A 20,523-nucleotide genomic window follows, 5' to 3' on the forward strand; every position below is an offset into this window, starting at 1 on the left:
AATAGGCCAATTCGCATGCCATTGCGATGCATTGTGGGAATTATAACTAACTGGTATTTGTTTTAATAAATACACCTACGGGAACGCAACGACGATAATCGTCCATGTTTATTTAATCCTCACAATTCTTTCTTAACAATACATGCAAAAAAGTAATTAGCTTAATGTAAAACCCCGACTGAGACGAGTATGCACACAGAGAGGTATATAAACTCGCATCTCGCTTGTACTCATTGGATGTGAGGGCGATCTGGCTGCGACATCTGTCACCCCATTGATCGCTAGGGTTGATTCGGCTGATCTGGCTGGCTAGGCGGGTGTCCCCTTCCTCCCTCCGTTCCATGTGTGTCCCTCCCGAAGCCCCGCGCTCGGTGCTAGTGGACGTATCCCGGCGGACGAGCATCGTTGGTATACCAGTAGCTGCTCCCCTGCTAGAACCTCCAAACAAGCTCAAGGCCCATTTGTAGGAGAAACGTAGGGAAGTCAAGCTCCAAGACTTCAGACACATCCAAATGAGGCGCTGCACGTGGCAGTCTGCCGTAATTTTTTAACCTTTTTTTTTTTTTTTAAATAACATTGTTCGATTTAACCACCTCCAAATAATTCACAGTAAACCAAGCATCAGTCAGCATAATTTCCTTTAATTTATTTGTCACTGAAATAAAGCACCGGCATAACTCGAAATTGGTGCCAAAGGTTGCATTAATAATGTTATAATGCGTCAAAACAAGTATAAAATACATTTTAAGTATAAAAGTAATTAATATAAAATATAATGTCAAAAAAGTAACAAACAGATACACACGCACACAAAATGCAACAAAACAGTAAAATCTATAAATAAATTAAATGGTCATTCACTTTTTATATTTTTTTTAAGACACAAAGTGAATACATGTTTATATTATCAATAATCTTTTCAAGCAGATCGGCAACTTTTCTGTGAAACTAAACAAATGATTGAAGGCCATAACAACAAAGGAAGGTCTGGTAATACTCTCTGGCCCATGTAAACTGGATAAAATAAAATAATGATATGTTGATACCATAAAAATAGTATGGCTTCAGTACAACTGATTCAGCACAGTAATATTAATAAAGAAATACGAATCAGAAACATTTTAAAACAGGTAAATTCTCCAGGCGAACTGGATACACTTAAAAAGAACACATCGCACAACATACTGTACATATTACACATTGAATAAAACCCAAGTTATTGCTATACAGAAGATATGTACAAATGCCATTGTTTGAGTAACATTACAAAAACACCTATGCCTACTCTTTGGAGGGAAAGAGTTTTTTTGAGGCACACAGAAACCCTGTGAACCATGCAAGGTAATGAGGCCAGTCAGCGGTGCCCATATTTGGCGGACCAGTCTCTCCTCCCATGGAGGCTTTGTACGGGGGGGTGAGGCACCAGACCGGGGGTGCTTTTGCTGGCAGAGGGAGCGTAAGAGGACGTGCCCACGTGACTGCGGTTGGACCTCCACGTTGCATAATCTAAACGTAGGAAAAACAGGGGAAAGGATTGTTCAAACAACACTGAATCCACACCAACACAGAAATGAAAACAAAGAGCCACAAAGAGAAAACAAAGAGCCACAGTCGGAAATGATAACAAAGATACATAAAAAAAAAACGCAAAGATAATACACGACCATCAAATGAATTACTAACTCGATGCTGTGTAACTTGGATCCGAGGTGGATCCCATTGGTGATCCTCTGTGTCCAGCAGAACCAAGCTCCTTTTTGAGATAGGTTGGCACGTATCCGCTGGGGATTGTATTGGTGCCTGCAGACAATTTGAAAAATAACAGAAGTTATTAATACATGCCCCGTGTGAATGAAATAGGGGTCTGGAAAAGCTGTGGAAAACACACTGCTGCATTACCATGAAGGCCTCTGTTTGGGAGCGTTCCTCCAAAGGGAATGCTGTGGTTTCCCCACAGGTGGCTGCTACTCAAGTCTTTGTTTGAAATCACCGTCTGATTCTTTTTGGTACTGATTCCTGGAAGAAACCAATAAAAGGCAATGTAATATGATATGATAATGCAATAATACGTTACTGTCGGAATAGTCTGACATTTAATCTGACGTTACAATTGCATAATGCACTGGTTTGTTCAAAAACAAGTTGCCAGTCATTAGAATACAAGACTATAATATATGCAAAAACAAAACAATGGCAAATCAGATTCTATTAGGACTTATTCAACAAGTTTGAACTATTATTTATAATGAAATGTGCTGTTACCAGGTAAATATCTGGACTGCTTTAGGTAATGCTGCTTTGCAGAGGCAGTTCTTGAAGGCTCCAGGTACGTGGATGAAGCCTTATTCAGATTCAATGGACTATCTTCCTTGCCATTAGGCCGGCTGAAATCCAGAGCATTTCCATATCTAAGAAAAGACGGTAATTACAAGACAGTGAGACGGTAGTTTATGTGTTGTAGAGAGGAGGGTTCAAAACATATGGCTCAATAAGTACTCCACTGAAGCCAGTTTAAAGATCAAACATGGTCATATTTATAAAGCCAAAAAAAGTGTAAAATCACCGCACACTGGTAGGTTGATTTACTTATGTAAACGCATGGTTTACATAAGTAAATCAGCTTACCAGTGTGCAGTGATTTTACACTTTTCTCGCTTTATACTATTGCTGGCTGCACATCACTGGCACCTGAGAATCAAAAGGCTGTGCACAGGTACTTTGTTTATGTTAACATATATGTTTATGACATTTTGGATTTGTTACTTATTTGATATTTAGCGAAGCAGCTCAAAGACCTGGTGACATTCACTCTTCAACTTGGAACACAGTCGCACAGCAAAAACCCAATTGTGCTCCGATCTCTTGACACGCGCATAACAAAAGGCCGGAACCTGCTGGCCGCCTCGGCTCCCTGCTTGGGCTTCTCCACGGAGTAGTGAGCTTTGCCCCCCAGGGGCAGCAGCTCGGTGTCCTCGTAGTCCTCCCAGTCGTCCGCCTTCAGCAGCCCCGTGCTGTGGCCCCAGCGCCGCCGCCCCGCCTTGGGCTTCGTCTGCAAGCTCAGGGCGCTTCCGTTCTCCGGGTCCGGTCTCAGCTTCAGCAGGAAAAAAACAACAATGCCTCAATGCGCCGTCATTAACATATTCATTTACATTTAGGGCATTTAGCAGACGCTTTTATCCAAAGCGACTTACAATAAGTACATTTGTCATAAGAAGTGAAACAATATATCGCTGTCGGTGCAGTAAAGATGTTCATAGAACCAAACCGAAGTACCAACAATCGCTAGGCTATCCCATTCCCTATACAGCACTGATAGCAGCTACTGCAGATGCTGCACAATTAAGTACTATGAATAAGTACAACGTACATTAAGTGCGTACAATAAGTGCGCAGATTAAGGGCAGCTCCCAGGCTCTGGAGCTCCCTCGCCCAAAGACATCAGAGACTCAGAGTCCCGCCCAGTTCTCCAGTCACGCCTCAAGACCCATCTTTTCTTTCCTACCTCCTCTACTGCCGTCTCTAAGCCCCCGCCCATCCAACAGACAAAAAATGTCTGTTGTTTGTTCTACCACCACCACCGCCCCTCAGTGTAAAGCGACTTTGAGCCATAGAATAGCGCTACATAAATCCCATTTCTTATTGCTATCCCCACTGTGGCTAAACGGCTAATGCTGGGCCCAGGCTCACTTTGCTCGGGAGGCCTTTGTCCGTGATGTACGGGAGGTGGCCCTGCGGGGCCCGCTGGGCCTCCTGTGGCGTCGGGGCGTGGCTGGGCGGCTGCCCCCGCGGCAGCTCGCCGTGCCGCTGGTACGCGGCGGCCTGGAGGCCCGCGGACGGCGGCGGCTGGATCGGCTCCTGGCTGGCCGGGAGCGGCAGCGGCTGGTTGGGGGGAACCGGCTGGAGCAGGAGGGGTTGCTGGTGGGGAATGTGCTGGGGCTGGGGCGCGACCAGGGCGGGCTGGGGCCTGCCCTGGTCCAGGATCTGCTGGGGCGTGCCCAGCGCCTGGCCCACGTAGAAGTAGGAGTAGCGGAGAGCCTGGGGGTGCAGGCGGGGAGAGGTGAGGGCACGTCTACCTGTGTCTGTGAGGACCCCACCCTTCCTGCTTTGGCTGGTGTGTTATTGTAGCATTAAGCCCTGGATGGGTGAGGCCACTAGCTTAATGGGTAACCCCCGAAGCTAGGAAGGGCTATTCAAGAGCCACCTTCCCTAATATGGCTCTGTCACACCAAAATTGTACAGGGGGGCGAAAATTGTACCGCCTGCCTACGTAATCGGCGTGCGAAAATTCCAAACCTACCTGGCAACTGACGATCGGTAACGGACGATTGCGTCGAACGTTGCCTGGCAACGGACGATCGCGTCGAACGTTGCCTGGCAACGGACGATCGCGTCGAACGTTGCCTGGCAACGGACGATCGCGTCGAACGATGTTGTGTATTATCTACATTAAATTAACACAAGCTAGCTAGACTACGATACACTTTAAACACTCAGTTTACTTGCTCAATTCGATTAAACAATTAAATACAATACAAAAATAAACTACGATACACTTTAAACACTCAGTTTTCTAGCTAAATTCAATACAATACAAATATAAAGTAAAAACAAGTGTTATCTATATTATGTTATTTCGTCCTTATGAGCGCAAATGTTTTTTGAAACCTGCCTGGCAACGGACAATGGCGTTGATCGATGACGCGATGTTTCGACGCGTATTACGTCGCAGTACAATTTTCGCCCCCGGTACAATTTCGGTGTGACAGCGCCTGTGTCATTGTTCAGTGCTTTTAAAGACTTGAGTCGACAGAAACACAACTTGACGTTACCTGGCTAGAAGCTGGCCTCTTCTTGGGATCCCACTGCAGTAGATCTCTCATCAGGTGGATGGCTTCAGCGCTGGCGTTGGGGATCAGCGTCCGCAGAAGGCTCGGTACACATTGGGGCCAGCGGAAATTCATGGAGCTTGCCAACTGGAAGCCCTCTGGCCAGTCATTCTGGAAGGTAAGAGGACGGAGAAATAAAAAAAACTACCCACACTTACTGGGCTGTGGCTGGGCAGGTCCTTAAAGATAATAAATAATAATAATAATACATTTAATTTAGAGGCGCCTTTCAAGACACCCAAGGTCACCTTACAGAGCATATAGTCATCATTCAAAACTATGTAAAACAGACTAGGAATAAAAGGAAAACAGAGGTTAAACATGAAGAATAATAATAATTAATAACACTCAAAGACGCCTAAAGTGAAGGGGGGACCTCACTAACCACCACCAATAAATAGATAACAAAAGATAGATAACCGAGAGTACGCCATATATTGATGCATGATGTGTCTAAGGCAAAAGTAGTTAAAAACCAATTGGCCATTGCTAGTAGAAAATCGAATAATAAAGACTCCAAATGATGAAATGATTGCGATGATGGCCTAGGTTGAGATGAAGTATGACTTTAGCAGCTCGTTTATGCGCACGGTAAAACTGCGTACCTTCTTGGGTGTTCCCAGCACTTGGCAGATTTTGAAGATGGTGTCTATTTCGCTGGATCCTGGGAACAGGGGTCTGAGTGTGTAGAGTTCGGCCATGATGCAGCCCACGGCCCACTGGTCTATGGGGGAGCTGTAGGACACGGATCTGAGCAGCACTTCTGGGGCTCGGTACCTGGGGAAGGGGGGGACACTAAGCTCCTTACTTGCCATCTCAAAGGTCTCTTTTCACAGGGGTCACATTAGGAGAAACTGGTATAATAATAATAATAATAGATTTTCACAGCGCTTTTCTTTGTACTCAAAGACACTTTACCAAAAAGGAATACATGCAGACAGTACAGACACTCAAACAAAAGGCACATAAACTGTCATGGTCTGTCTGTTTCCTTGTTTTGGTGTGTTTCCTGTTTTACTTTGGTATCTCTGTCTTGTTTCTCCCCATGTCCGGTCAAGTTTCCCTCCTGTGTGACAACTGCCGCCTCCCCTAATGTGTTTCAGTTGTTACTCGTTGCGTGCCCTGTGTTTAGTATTTAAGCCCTTGTCTTTCCTTTGTTCCTTGTCGGATCAGTAGTTCGTGGTGAGTTGTGTCACCGGTGTTCCCTGTGTTACCCGCGTCACCTGTGTTCTCGGTGCTCCTTGCCATTTTCGTTAATAAATTATCCTTTACCCGAACTGTCTGCTATTGGGTCCTACCTGCCTGCCTGCGACCCGCTACCCGTGACATAAACAACACTACAACTATAGACACATTAAGAGAGAGAGGGTGGAAGACGGCGGAGGATGATTTGCCGGATGTTGTAGGTGGTCCTGAAGGGATGGGATTTAAGCTGACTTTTGAAAAGGAGTGTATCATCAGCGTTTCGGATGGCCAGAGGGAGGGAGTTCCAGAGGGTTCCAGTATAGAGCATGTGACACTAATTATGGGTGAGTTCCATGTATTGTACTGCAGTGGTAACGGATCAAACTAGCAAAGATGCCAGATGAGCTACACCCTGACTTTGTTTACAACACAAAAATATCCTTGCACAAAAAAAGTGTTCCCCACTGGGATGGGGCGACGCCTACGAGAGCACAATACAAGATAAGATCTTGTTCCTGTTGACAGGGAAGAGAAGTCTTACCATCTGGTAGAGACATAGTCTGTGTACGGAGGGCGAGATCTGATCTCCCGAGCCAGCCCAAAGTCTGCTATCTTCACCAGCTCTGGTCCGATGCACAGGAGGTTCTCAGGCTTCATGTCTCTGTGGAAGAATCCTACACAGGGCACGTTGCATGGTTAACCGGGGGCGTAAAGTAGATTTAGCGTTAGAGTGGAGAATGCACACAAAAATAAACGCTTGCTCAAGACACCAACATAAGACGCACCATGTTTGTGAATGAATGTAAGCCCTTGAAGTATCTGAAACATAATGTTTCTTACAGCAGATTCAGGAAACAAACGAGCCCTGGCAAAAGAGGAAATCAGATCAAAAACTGAATTGATAGATTTTAAATATATTTGAACAAAGGTATGGTATGAATCATGTCAAACATAAATCAATGAATACATACCTGTCTTTCATTAGCTGATACAAGTTCTCCTTCATGTACTCAAATACAAAGTATAAGTGGTCATTCTCTCGAATAACCTCCTTGAGTTTAACCACATTGGCATGGTTGAGCTTCTTTAAGGACTGAATGTGAAGAGAAAAAGATGAGATTACCAACCTTCACCAGAAGCTGACCATATTCAAGTATGTGTCAACATGCTGAACCACTGCAGCACATTTTGAAAGCTTGTCTATTTTTAAACAGAAATATACAAAGAATTATTCAAGAAAAGTATCTTCATTAAACACTCCAAAAGTGGAGTTATACTTTCGGCAGGAGCCTAACTTTATTTCAGATCAGAGAAAGTGAAGAGATTTACTTTAATCATGCACTGGAGTGATATAGGTTTAACAATGCTACATTTGGTAAGGGAGAAGCCACAGCAGGTTTGGGAGTTTTTCTTATGGTTTAACAGGCTGTATTCAATAACCGCACGGAGATGCTAAAGGGCTGATTATGGTTCCACGTTTACGCAACGCAACGACCACTTAGACGCCTTGACGCAATCCTGAACCTTTATGGTTCTGCGTTGGATTTTAGTAAGCCGACCAATCACAGACCTTGCTGCTGCGTCGCCTCAACGTAAGGTTAACACTTTTGGGAGGCGCACGTCAGGCCCTTGCGGTGGACGCAAGGAGAGTCCGCAAGGACGTAAGGGGTCCGTAAACCCCCTTGCGTCGCGTGAACGTGGGACCATAATAAGCCCTTAAGGGCTAGGCTACAACGTTCTAAAGGGAATGGTTCTGCCGCTTTAACTTCTAAAGAGGAAGGCAAGGGACAGAATCCAGAGATAATAGCCAAACGCACACAAGAATCACCTTCTATATTTCCTTTTTTGTAATTGTGAGCCTTGGGAAAATGTTAATCATTGTTGATGAAGGACAGGGGTGGGCAAAAAAACGAATTAAGGTCAGATGACATAATCCACTTGCATAATAGTACAATCATTATTCCTGAAGAAAGTGTTCAATTGATTCAGCCTACACACTTACATACAGAACGTTTCTGTTTATAACGATTCTCTTGATAAAAACAAGTTAAATGGCTAACTTACTTTGACCTCACGAAGATTCATGCATTCTTCCCAGGAGTAAAACTTCCTCTTCATTCTGTAAAAATATAAAATCAGGGGTTGAGAAACAAAATGTCAACACACGGTTTGAGACTTGAGTAGGCCTCACTTTATTCTACTCCTGTCTTTTTCCACCCGTGGTACTTGGGATTTCGTTCTTGAAATAGACACATTCACAAAAATGGAAAAATGATAGAAAGTTGTACATGAATCATAGTTAGTCAGAAAGATTATTATTACGGCTTGTTATTATTTAAAAAAAAAAAACTGTCATTTTGTGAATTGCTGACTTTTTCTTTCCAATTTCCCCACTGGCCAGTGTGTGTAAATGAGGGCAGTGCTTGAATGGTGGTCATTAGGAATTGAATGAGGCTCAATAATACTCACTTCTTTATGGCAACCAGCTCTCCCGATTCCAGACTGCGGCCGAGGACGACTGAGCCGTAGGTTCCATCCCCCAGCTGTCTGATAGTCGTGTATCGATTCATTGTGAGTCCCCTACCACAACATCGTCTATGAGTAGGCTATGGTGATGTTTATTATATTCTACTGCCGAGTGTAACCAAATGTTGCTGGGACAACAGCAGTAGAAACTGTCCAAAGCTGGCGAACGCATGCTGCCATATGCACCACCCTTACACCTAAGGGTAGGGAGAAGATTGTGAACACCATAAGTATGCTTATGATGAACATTTGTCATTTCAAAGTTATAAACAGACACTATTTAAATGATATAAAGACCATACATCAATTTAACAGGAAGGGGTTAAGTTACATTCATCATACATTCATTCGCTGTCATATTTGCATCTTTACATTATCATGTAATAGCATTATTACATACTTGATACGTTGTTCATTACCAATGTATGCATTAATACACTTCATTAAAAACAATGTCCATCCGTGTTTGGTTTTAATAATTGCTATGTATGATTATATTCATATAAAAACCTTAACGTTATATTTGATCGCATGGGCTAAACTAAACCAGACTCGTTGTAAGGTTGGTACGTTTGTAGATCTTTGGATTTAAGGAACAGTAATAATCCGGATTTTCTATACATACACTATTTGCAAACCGAATGTAAACAGAAGTGTTTACATTGGGCTGCTTCTCTCTGGTGGGGGCCGACTGACTAGGATGAACGTTAAATGAAATGCACACAAACACAAATTCAATCCTCACCCTTCTTCTGTGAATGCTATATGCAGCCATATCGTACTATCCGTAAACCAGAGGGATTAATTGTCATGATTAAAGTTGTGTATTCATATCCAGTCTCTGCTCACAACACAGCAGTGATTTAACGAACATCAGGTTCTGTATCCTCAGGCGGGATCATAACAATCTCGCGTTGTCTCGCGAGACGGTAAACCGAGTGATATAAAGAGATGGTGCCGCCTAGTGGCGGGCGACCAACACGCATGCAGAAGTGTACAGAAGCGGATTATTTCTAGGTAAAACATTACTGTTAATTGGAAATGATAAAGTGTGTGTGTGTGTGTGTGTGTGTGTGTGTGTGTGTGTGTGTGTGTGTGTGTGTGTGTGTGTGTGTGTGTGTGTGTGTGTGTGTGTGTGTGTGTGTGTGTGTGTGATTTTACTTATCCAATGGATGAATAATCCTACGATATGGTATATAGAACACTGTCTGTACAAAACGCAGACAAAATTACTTTATTGATCCCAGGAGGGCATTTTTCTGTTGCTGAGGATAATATCAAAATAAAACATACATTTATTTTGTAATAAATTATATGTTGGAAAGTAAATCACAAGTATCTGTAGTAATAACCTTATTGAAAGCGTCATTCACTCTGTAACAAAATATCTGTAACAAAATAGGAAACAAAACAGTCCTTGGTTTCCGGCCCAGGATCTGTGCCGCCCCCCCGAGAAGTTTAGCTATAACATTGCAGTACTTCTGGGTCCTAGCTAAGTGAAACATTTACATACACAAATTGAACGTCCATAACGTTTCTAGCTTTGGATGAACATCTTCTACATCCACGCCCTGGCAGTAGTTAACCTCGTTCCTAGGGTTCCCCAAATGAGCGTTATTGGCGAGAGGGAGAGGGCGGGACTTTCAGTTAAACTGGCTAAGCGATGAATGAGGGGGATGGATTTTCGACAGTGATAACCGTTTTTTCTCGTTAGGTTTAGTTTTTCAAAATCTTTTTAAATACGACGTATTTACTTTCTTGTAGTTGTTGTTATTCTTGTCATGTTATAACTATTATCTCTCCGGGGACTCTGTCTACGCCTGACGTACACAGCTGATAGGAAGTAAGAGACCGGATGTTGCATTGCAGTAGACTGGGGTAACGCCACAACGAGGTATACGCGAAAATAAACACTGAAGCCAGCGCGTCGCCTCCTCTACCAGAAAGAGGACTGTTTTGGAAGCGAGTCTAGACATGGCAGCGTTTACTCGATCTCGCAAATTTATTAGGAGTTTTGTCCGTTTCTCCGACCGTGACCTGTAAGGTATACTACCGATTATTCGCAGAGAGACAAACAAAGCACGCACGAAGAAACCGCAAGCAAGCCACTATGGTCAGTTCCTCTACTTGTAAACAATCTAGAAACGTGTGCAGAGAAACTTGGTGGTTAGCGTGCTATGTTGCTAGCCTCACCTGCGTGGCTGTACCTAAGCTATTTATTAACCCGTCTGTTGTTGTAGTTGGCATGTCTTCTTATTTTCAAGCTTGCATGCAGCTTATGCCAGGCTTGCATGCAAGCCAACCCCAGAGCAGTTATTTTAAAACCCATGAAGCTAAAGCCTTCAGTAGTCACTGATGTGCGTGAGGTGCGTGGACTCACGCACGGCGACTATACTGGAGGATAACATGGCTGTGGGAGGCAGCTGTCTGCTTTTAGATACCAGCCTTTAGCTGACCTTACAGACACAGATATATTTATATATAGGTCTATTTACCTAGAAAAATGTAAATTCATTAAAGAAAATGTGCATTATATTGCTATGACAGTACTGGGATAGGTTGGACACATCTGTTTAACATGTACTTTCTGTATTTCTTTTAATTATGAACATGGTAGGATCTTCAGGGCCATCCTCAAGATCCTTGTTACGATAAAGGGTCATTCTAATCGGCCATTGGTTAGCAAACGGCCATCAGTTGGCCTGTCAAACTTAAAGTTTTGATCCAAATGGCATGTGACACATGAATGGCAGAAATATTAATAATTTCTTAGGGGGTCCGGATAGTCCATTTACAAATAATGTTTTCTACACCATTACAACTTCAAGCTCATCCAATTCTAGCTAAGGGCCGCAGAATGCTCTTTGGGGCTGGGCTTGGCAGTTGTTATGGTCCATACTGTATACATACTGTCAACATTTGGCTTTAAGGTGTACCACAAAACCAAGACCTTTCGCGGACCAACTCATGCACATTAATAATAATAATAATAATAATAAATGAAATTTATATAGTGCATTAGATAAACACACATGCAGATGACTGAGCAAAGAGGGCCGACGCCCCCTTTATACACAATTATTTTAGCAAGAAGCCCATGGCATTTGGGAAAGTGGAAAGAAATGTGATTATTTAGCAAACACAAATAAATAGAAAACGTAAACCTTATTACGAAAGTTATGATGGAATGCACAAAGCAACACTATTTGAGCTATTGTTAATCCAGGATGTTATTTAAGCGGTGTTGGCACCCTTCTCAATCGGACTGTAATCAATGGCTCGAGCACGGAAGAGAACGTTTTGAATAGCCTTTATCCATCATCAGGTAACGACCAGAAATATGGCCCGTTGACCCCGGAGGTAAATTGTCCTCAGACTTTAGGCGTCGGTTTCCGAGATTGGGGTTAGGATTTTACAGCACTACAACTCTCTTGAGTCTTCTCCATATCGCCAGCAAAATATCCCGTGAGGCATTCTGATTCTATTACGCGTTGGTTATTTATTTATAGTTATTTATTTTTTTAGTTGACACTTTTATCGAAAGTGACTTCCAGTGAATATTTGGAAGTCGTGTTTCGAATGGCAGTTAAGTGCTATGTAGCCGCAGGTTAGGCATGTTGGTCAATGATGGTACAGCTTGGTTGTTGACTTTGGGGAGTCAAGCCAGAACCTTTCATTCAGGAGTCAAACACGCTAACAACTGCACTGACCTCCTTCCTATATCCAATTTAATATTTTAAGTCATCCATGTTTCTTGCTTGCAGGCGGAAGAGGAAAATGCTAATGTGGTCGGTGCAAATGAAGATGAAGATGAAGATACAGGCCCAGATGGCCCCAAACTCAAGGCAAGATTGTTTCCAATACTTTATAAGTAGTTGAAGCATTTCTTTTTTTACCTCGAATAATCCATATGTGTTTTAACAGTCCAGTACAATGACGAGTTTCACCGCATTGTTTAAAAGGGGTTGGGGCTGCAAGAGGCCGTGAGAGCATTGTAGTGTGCATTGCCTTGGGCAGGTCCTTGAACTGGAAACCATACGTTTAGCCTAACTTTTCATCATATCTCCTGTTCAGCTGGAGCTCAGTGTCTTCAGAGCTCAGTGGATGTCTGAGCTGAATCCCAATGCGGGAGAGACTGGGTCGGGCAAAGGCTCATCGAGGGCATCCGATCTAAGAATGGCCCAAGAAGCGGCATGCGAGCGAAAGGTAAGCCGAATCGTTCGGTATAACTAGAAGGCTAGTGCATTCATTTGAACCTTTGGTTCACGGGACACAAACTGTACGTGCTTATATGGATGTTTAATCTCAGGCTAGGGAGCTGTTCCTGAAAGCCGTAGAAGAAGAGCAGAGTGGAGCGGTTTATGAAGGTATCAAAAGGGGGGAAGAGATCCAAAATGCTTAACAAATCATTTTTAGGCAATGTGCATGTAGGTAATAAATATTGTATATGCAAAAAGATCTTGTCATAAGGATACAGTTTGCACAAAATCCACTCGATTAGCCATATGCATGCTTTCATCACCTTTCATGTTGTACTTCCAGCCATCAAGTTCTATCGCCGGGCCATAAAGCTGGTTCCGGACATTGAGTTTAAAATCAACTACAACCGCACCGATAAGGAGAAAGGGGAGAACAGGTATGCTCTTTGACCTCTGATTCATTCAAACACTTGGCCTCACCTGAATGAATTGGGCGAAACTCATTCAACACCTAACCTTTTCTCAGGGTCTCAGTTATAGTTTAATGGAAGCTTTTAAAGGGGACACATGATACCACCAGGTGTCTGAGAGTGATTAGCAGTTACAAGTCGTTTTGAAAACCTGCGTCTTCTCATATCACAAGTGGGCGTGTCCTGCTAGATGTGTGCTGGATAGATGAGCAACGTTTGCTCCGGTCCACTGGGTAGGCTGGTAGACCGATCTATCCAGCACACATCTAGGTGGACACGCCCACTAGTGATGTCAGAAGACACCGATTTTCACAACGGCTTGTAACTGCTAATCAAACTCATACCTGGTGGTATAATATGTCACCTTTAAAGCTGTTTGGCATGACATAAACCAATAGTATTGTGGAAAGGCTAATGGCAGTTAAGCAAGCACGTACAACATTTAAGAAATTCCCTAAATTCCACCTCTCTCCGTCTCGTTAAGTGTAAGCCAGATGCTGTCTTTCCTTGAAGTTTTAAACTTCCAGACATTTCTGGTTTCTTCACCTTCCTATTAGCTCAACACATTTATCATGTCTATTATATGAACAGTTTTTATGGAGAGAAATAAAAGGACGACCGTGGGTTAGAACAATGGTTAAAACCAAATGCACAAAATGCATTCATTGATACTTCTCTTGTGTATGAGAAAAAAGAAATTGATTGAAACTGAAAAATGGCAATCATTTCTAGTTCGGCAGGATTGGCCGACATAGAAGATCTCATTGCCTACTTCCAGCAGCAGCTGACTCTGGAAGATGCCTGGCCAAAGATATGCCAGCCCGAGACAGCAATGTCTGAGATGCACATTTCTGGTAAGTTGGGTTCTTCCCACTGAAAAGAAGATGCAGGTGTTGGCTTTGTTCAGTTACAGTGTGTCAGTGTAGTCTCTGCCAACATGCCCTCTGATACGGAAATGACTTTGATTTGGTTGTAGCGATCATTTGTAAAGAGGAAAGACAAGTTTGTTACGACTGATGCAGCTAGGTAGAACCTGGTCTGTTTGCTAGCAAAGGCGTTGGCTGTCTCATATTAGGCAAGGCAACTTTATTTAGCACTTTTCATACACAAGGCAGACTCAAAGTCCTTCACATGGAAACATTTTAATGCATTCAAATAAAATAGATAAGTTAAAGAAAGGGCTTTTGGTACGAGCAGGAGCAGTTGTTAGAGGATGGGGGGTATGATAAGTGTGTGTTCTGGAAACGTTAGTTTCCCTGTTCAATAACTGAAATAGGTCTTTCGGCAAAAGTTGGTACCCAAAACGAATCCGTTGGGATGAAACTTCACACCTTCATGTTATCAATAGCAACCTATAATCATGTACCGATGTGCAATTAAACATTTGCTTTTAGCGCCGAGTGCTATCGAGATGAATGATCAATACTGTACATACAATATAACAAATAGCGATAATTTCAGGTCTGTGATTGTAGTGTACGTCTATGGATGCAGCAAGAACACTGTCGGTGTTTCCCCGAGAAAATGCCTTAGTCAAGGTGGTCAAGGATTGGGGCTACAAAACCCTACGAGAGCTTTGTACTTTGTTATTGCATAGTAATGAAAAAATATTTACAAAATAAATATATATATATATATTTTTATTTTTATTTTTTATTTTTTATAATCTATATATTTATTCATTGGTAGTCAAGGCGGGGCCCTACCGTTGTTAAGGCGGGCGCCCTAACCATACAGTGTTGGGGGAAACACTAACTGTGTTGAGTAGCGGATATAGGCTGTTCCCTCCGCCACCTCCTACAACTTGTGGTTGGTCCCCATGGTGACTATGACAAAGACACCGGAATGTGACCGGTTAAACTGATTTACTGGCTGACGAGAGATAAAAAAAATAAAACGAGCTTAAAACAATTAATGCAGATATCGAAGATTGACAGCTCTGTTCCATATGCATGAACCGTCTCCTTCTCTGCACCGCGGAGAGGCCTTCATAGTGACCGAAGGACGCCTCTTGATGCTCTGCAGTGTCCTCTGTGTCTGTCCACCCACAGCCTTACCGCCGGAGGTCTTGATGTACATCTTCCGCTGGGTGGTGTCCAGTGATCTGGACATGCGTACACTGGAGCAGCTGTCTCTGGTCTGCCGGGGCTTCTACATCTGTGCCAGGTCAGCCCTCGCCCCCCAGACATGTGCAGTCGCGTTCCTGCATCCGCCCCTTTGTTTTAGGCCCCGTTTACACGAGGACGCTTGCGGGTAAAAACGACAAAATATTTTATCGGAAGTGCCTTTCGTGTAGACGGTGACGGCGTTTTTGGGGCTTAAAAACGAAAAAATCTGAAACCACCCTCCAGTCCAATCAGATTCGGCCAAGTGAGGCTGCTTGGACCAGCCATCATCCACACACACCGACACATCGTAATTGCCTATAACGATAATACATTTCATATTTATTGCCTATAAAAACCATTCACTTCAATTGTATTGCCTATAAAACCCATACATTTCATATTTATTGCCTATAACAACCATACATTAATAAATGAAGCTGGTGTTTGAGCTGTCCTTAATCCCGGCGTTCCCGACGGCCATCCTGACCTTGACTTCCTGTTCCTCCCGCTCCTCCCAGGGACTCTGACCTGTGGCGTTCTGCCTGCCTCAGGGTGTGGGGTCGCACTGCGCTCACCCCCTTCCAGTCCTGGAGGGAGATGTTCCTGGAGAGGCCGCGCGTTCGCTTTGACGGTAACGCGACTCGATGTTCCGATGGTCCACAGGCTTCCACACGCTTATAGGGAAACCAAACCCCCATGTTGAGTAAAGATAAGAAAAACTTTATTGTCCGTCACAAGTGACAGAAATTGATCTTTGACAGGGCAGGTTCAAGAGTTAGGCCCCGCCCATTATCAAGTGTAAATAAAAAAGCCCTTTCACCGACTCCTCTCGCTACAATCAGATTATAAGGGGGTTTAGCCAGAATGTGTGATAGATGTTAGCAGGTTACGTAAAATGGTCAATAACGGATTCCTCATGCAATAGCATGGTTTTAACCTACCTCTCCATCAGCTGGAGGCCATATAACATGTACGTCTTATCCTATGTTTTTTAATCTTGTGCATTTCCGTGCACACATCGATCCATAGCACTACTCTTTCACCCACCTGCAACAACGCCGCTTGTCATGTGAAATACGTAGTTGATTTCCTTTTGACGAGAGGAACCTGTAGCTGACCGTGTCTTCTGCCTTCAGGAGTCTACATCAGCAAGGTGTCGTATGTCCGTCAAGGTGAAGAGTCCCTGGACGGCTTCTACCGGGCCTGGCACCATGTAGCGTACTACAGGTGGGGAGCCCAGGGCTTTGTGTGTGACGCCACCAGACTGTTGGTTACTGACCTGTTTGCGGCTTGACATTTACATCCAGTCATGGTGCAGACCCTTTTATCCGAGTCATACTGGGAATGATCAAAACATACGATCATAACTGGAGTGGACGCTTAAAAAAAATTTGAAGATTGAAAAACACCCCAGCTGCGCATAGTAGGAGTTAGAAAACAAGGTATTCTTAATATCACTGTTCAGTGGGTATTATTTATCTTTATTTCAGACTCGTATAGGTCCATATACACGACAATACAACAGACAAAACAACAACAAACAAATAAGAAACACAACTCAAAAACATACAGACACTCTCCAATGCTTCCAGAGACTGGAAGTGTATCTGATGCTGCTTATCTTAGGCATGGTTAAAGTCATTATGATTTCATTTTTTGAGTCCATCAATCTCATCACAAAACTGTGCATCAGATTCCTGAGCAATGCATTTAAAGTGGGAACACCACTGTTTACAAACAGTTGACTGGCACTTGTGCACCTTGGTAGCCTCAGCAGAATTCTAAGAGCATCATTATACGCTACTCTCAATTTGTTATATTTACTTTTACTGTATCTGCACCACAAGTGGGCAGGATACAGTGGAGTACAAGTAGAGGTAGAGGTAGAGGTTGTGCCCCTTGTTTAGGGATGCCTACAGGAAGGATGTGGAAACTCGTAGGCTATCCGCCCCGGGTACTTGGGGCTGGGAGTCGGACCACGGACCCGGAGAAGAGTCAACGGGGTGGACGCTCATGGAGGCTTTGTTTGGGCTTGCTTGCCTCCAGGTACCTCCGGTTCTTCCCAGATGGGAAGGTGGGGATGTTGACCACGCCTGAAGACCCGTTGACTGTGATTCCTCGCCTGCGCAGTAAAAACACAAGGTGATGTAATCCTCACGATGGACTCTCCTAAATGTCTTTTCAAAGGTTTTCATTGGGCAGAGGGTTTCTGGGAAATCTATCAAATAATGTTGATATGTGTTATTGGGATACATACATCTAGTTCAGAATTTGATAATGTTTTTATGTCTCATTATGTTTCACAACTGTGACTGCCTTTTAGTAGGAACCCAAACCGTAGTCAATTGTTTCTTAATCCCTCATTATCTTCTTATTTTCCCAGGGTGGAATCGGTAATGCTCGGCTATTACCGCCTCTCCCAGGAAACCGACAATGAAACCAAAGTATTTGTTGTTGTGTCCAAGAAGAAGGAAGAGGTGAGTGTGGTGACATGTTTCACGGTGTGTGTGATGAAAGGGGGCTTATGATACCGCTCCTCGTTGGTTGGTCTTTTGGAAATTGTACAGTGATATTTGCTTTTGGGTGGCCGTGTTCCTGCCGTGTCTCTGATGTTTTAGAATTTCTTATCATGCCGCGTAAAGTTCTGTCCCTAGTTCATAGATGAGGAAACCGTTGGCTGAGGAGAACCGTCCAAATTTGTAAATGTAACTTATTTTGGGCACCCCTCCATTACACTCCATTACATTATTTTCTCGTTGTAAACGAAGATCACTTTAAAAGGGACGCTCTGAATGTAGTATTTTTGGGATTTTATTTGAAAGAAAAACTATATTCTACCATTCAAATGTAAAAACATTTTTGCACTTTTATGTTTAAAATAAGTTATTACGATTTGGTTTAAAATAATGTGTTTTCAATTCACACTCTAGGAAAAGTTGGGAAATTGTAGAGTATAGTTATGGTTAAAGGTGCCATATTTTACCACCAGGTGGATTACATGGGAAACATTCTACATGCTGTTTCACACGTGTTGTTCCGTTTGTGACCAGAGGGTGGCAGAAGTCCAAAGGAATCGGTTCTGCAGGCGGAACCCTGCCCCTGCCCCTGAAGCTGAGCATAACTTCCATGTGGGTCTCAAGATCGCCTCCGGGGGGCGCCACAACAAGCTCAGCTGGATCCACCACTCCTGCCACATCACCTACAGGTAAGCCCCTCTGGGTGGATGAAATTCACTCTCCTGTATATGTAATTATAACTAGAGCTGTCAAGCGATTAAAATATTTAATCGTGATTAATCGCATTAATGTCATAGTTAACTCACGATTAATCGCGATTAATCGCAAATTCTTTTTCTATGCTAAATATCCCTTGATTTTTTTGTCCCATAATTCTTCTCTTTTTAATTCTCTTATCAACATGGTGAAGTGCATCGGCTTGCCTTGTGCAAATGATTTTCTATTGATAACAACATTGGCATATACTGATCAAAACAGGACGATACAAAAAAAGAGCCTATAGTGCAATTAAACGACTGCTTTGAACAAATGTCATTTGAACATAGCAGTCAGGCTGCTGCTTCTTTGTTTTGAGCCAAAGAAAAAAAAAAATTATATATATATATTTTTTTTTTTTAATAAAACAATTGCGTTAATCGCGCGATAATTTTTTTAACGCCGTTAAAATTGGTTTGCGTTAACACCGTTAACGCGTTTAACTGACAGCTCTAATTATAACGCTACGATGATTACATAACACTGTTGTCGTTGCACGAGATTAAGCTGTGCAGTTTCATTCAAATACCCGTCGAGTCGACCTTGAACATCTCTTTAACTTTGTCTTTAGGCCAACTGGAGAAACGGTGGTCACGGTGTTCAACTTGGACAACATGTACGCACCTTTTTTATTTGCCCGTGTGAAGAGTTACACAGCTTCCTCAGAGGAGCCGCTGTAGGAGACACACAGGTGTGCGTGGGAGGATCTGAAGATCTTTCTACTTTTCACAGCATCGTGAAGAATACACTGCTACAAAAAAGTCGCTTTTTTCTGTACAGCGGAGTCTTTATTTTTATTGACTGAATGTTGGCTCCACATTCGTCGGTCCTCTCGGCATGTTTAGGTTTTAAACATAATGCCCTACTTTTACTGAGGATATGGAATGTATAATACAGTCGATGCAGGCGTGATCGTTTTCGGGCTTTCACCTAATCTTGGCTTTCTCTGTTTTTCCTGGTCAAATAAACGGTGTGGGACACGTTCTGTGACAGTCTTTGATTTGTGGAACATCTTTTGGGGCGTATATTCATTTTACAGATGCGGTTTCTGAAATGACATCACAGATTTCTTTTATTATTTCCCTTTATTAAGTAAAGCAGAAGTACAACATGAGGCTCAGGCAGAATTATAAATGAGTTCTAAACCAGGAGTACTTTTACTACATGACAGCTCTTAGTTAACCGTCCACAAACCGGCTATTACGCAAACAAAAACGTGAAATAGATCAAGTTAAGTTCAAGGTCACTCCAACAATGTTGTCAGGAGGGGTTTGTACAGTAACTTGTCAGTGCACATATGTTATATAGCGTGGCTCATCACTTCCAACTCAAGCGAGACCTATCAAGGCATTTAACAAACGACGTATAGATTTTGATTATAGATGTGAGTATTGTACAGGGATGGCCATAGCAGGGACGGCTGTTTTTAAATTTGGTCTACTGGATAGCCAACCGAAATATAAAAAAGACAATACGCTTATCTTGCAAGCCCCATGTGATAAGATAAGTCACCTCAGTAGTAGCGGGAGTAAAGGCTACAGGGCTATAATGGAGGCTCACTAGGAGCAGGTAGTTAATCATTGATGGGGCCCTGGTGAATCTGGAAGTAGAGAATGACAAACGTCACACGGTGACCTTAAGCCTAGAGCGCTCCTGAGCGAACCATCAGTCTTCCCTCTTCACAGGGTTGGGTTCAACGAGGTGCACCTGGAAGGCAGTGGATTGGACAGGTTTGGTGTGTTTTCTCCACAGCCTGTGGTCCCTTATAATCCATAAACAGATATCTTACCAGAGCACTCCGTCAAACGGATCGTGTAGAACGTGTAGAGTGATCAGACACAGACTAGACGATGTGATTATGTGGAAGGAACTAATCA

The 20,523-nt window shown here is 43.1% G+C and overlaps 2 protein-coding genes and 1 long non-coding RNA gene across 3 annotated transcripts; 1 reads left to right on the forward strand and 2 right to left on the reverse strand.

The window, feature by feature from the left end:
* Positions 1–620: 620 nt before the first annotated feature.
* On the reverse strand, positions 621–9,598 carry LOC132472833 (serine/threonine-protein kinase ICK-like). Its single transcript, XM_060072628.1, has 14 exons — positions 9,343–9,598; positions 8,541–8,794; positions 8,136–8,190; positions 7,043–7,164; positions 6,857–6,936; positions 6,613–6,745; positions 5,492–5,663; positions 4,830–4,997; positions 3,688–4,035; positions 2,892–3,091; positions 2,263–2,408; positions 1,900–2,016; positions 1,684–1,800; positions 621–1,506 (listed from the first exon to the last, which is right to left on the reverse strand). The coding sequence occupies exons 2-14, from the start codon at positions 8,639–8,641 to the stop codon at positions 1,355–1,357; spliced, it is 1,911 nt and encodes a 636-aa protein (XP_059928611.1). The 5' UTR covers positions 8,642–8,794; positions 9,343–9,598; the 3' UTR covers positions 621–1,354.
* An 865-nt stretch (positions 9,599–10,463) lies between these two features.
* Positions 10,464–19,631, forward strand: fbxo9 (F-box protein 9). The gene is made up of 13 exons (XM_060072634.1): positions 10,464–10,710; positions 12,362–12,442; positions 12,672–12,803; positions 12,907–12,964; positions 13,140–13,233; positions 13,999–14,120; positions 15,318–15,432; positions 15,893–16,005; positions 16,511–16,601; positions 17,421–17,516; positions 17,758–17,851; positions 18,425–18,579; positions 19,218–19,631. The coding sequence occupies exons 1-13, from the start codon at positions 10,708–10,710 to the stop codon at positions 19,324–19,326; spliced, it is 1,263 nt and encodes a 420-aa protein (XP_059928617.1). The 5' UTR covers positions 10,464–10,707; the 3' UTR covers positions 19,327–19,631.
* LOC132472846 (uncharacterized) lies at positions 18,231–19,236 on the reverse strand. The gene is made up of 2 exons (XR_009529195.1): positions 19,115–19,236; positions 18,231–18,636 (listed from the first exon to the last, which is right to left on the reverse strand). It is a non-coding gene; the product is annotated as an uncharacterized LOC132472846 (long non-coding RNA).
* Positions 19,632–20,523: the final 892 nt, after the last annotated feature.

This window comes from Gadus macrocephalus, chromosome 15, assembly GCF_031168955.1.
Source record: "Gadus macrocephalus chromosome 15, ASM3116895v1".
NCBI classification, from domain to species: Eukaryota; Metazoa; Chordata; class Actinopteri; order Gadiformes; family Gadidae; genus Gadus; species Gadus macrocephalus.

Bases quoted from the DNA above. Each gene is read 5' to 3' on its own strand.
- LOC132472833 (XM_060072628.1), bottom strand. From the start codon at position 8,641: ATGAATCGATACACGACTATCAGACAGCTGGGGGATGGAACCTACGGC. The intron at 5,664-6,612 runs GTAAGACTTCTC...CCCCTTCCCCAG, and splicing joins GACTATGTCTCTACCAGATG to GTACCGAGCCCCAGAAGTGC. The intron at 3,092-3,687 runs GTGAGCCTGGGC...TTCCTGCTGAAG, and splicing joins ACAAAGGCCTCCCGAGCAAA to CTGAGACCGGACCCGGAGAA.
- fbxo9 (XM_060072634.1), top strand. The intron at 12,965-13,139 runs GTATCAAAAGGG...TTGTACTTCCAG, and splicing joins GAGTGGAGCGGTTTATGAAG to CCATCAAGTTCTATCGCCGG. The intron at 16,602-17,420 runs GTGGGGAGCCCA...GCTTGCCTCCAG, and splicing joins CACCATGTAGCGTACTACAG to GTACCTCCGGTTCTTCCCAG.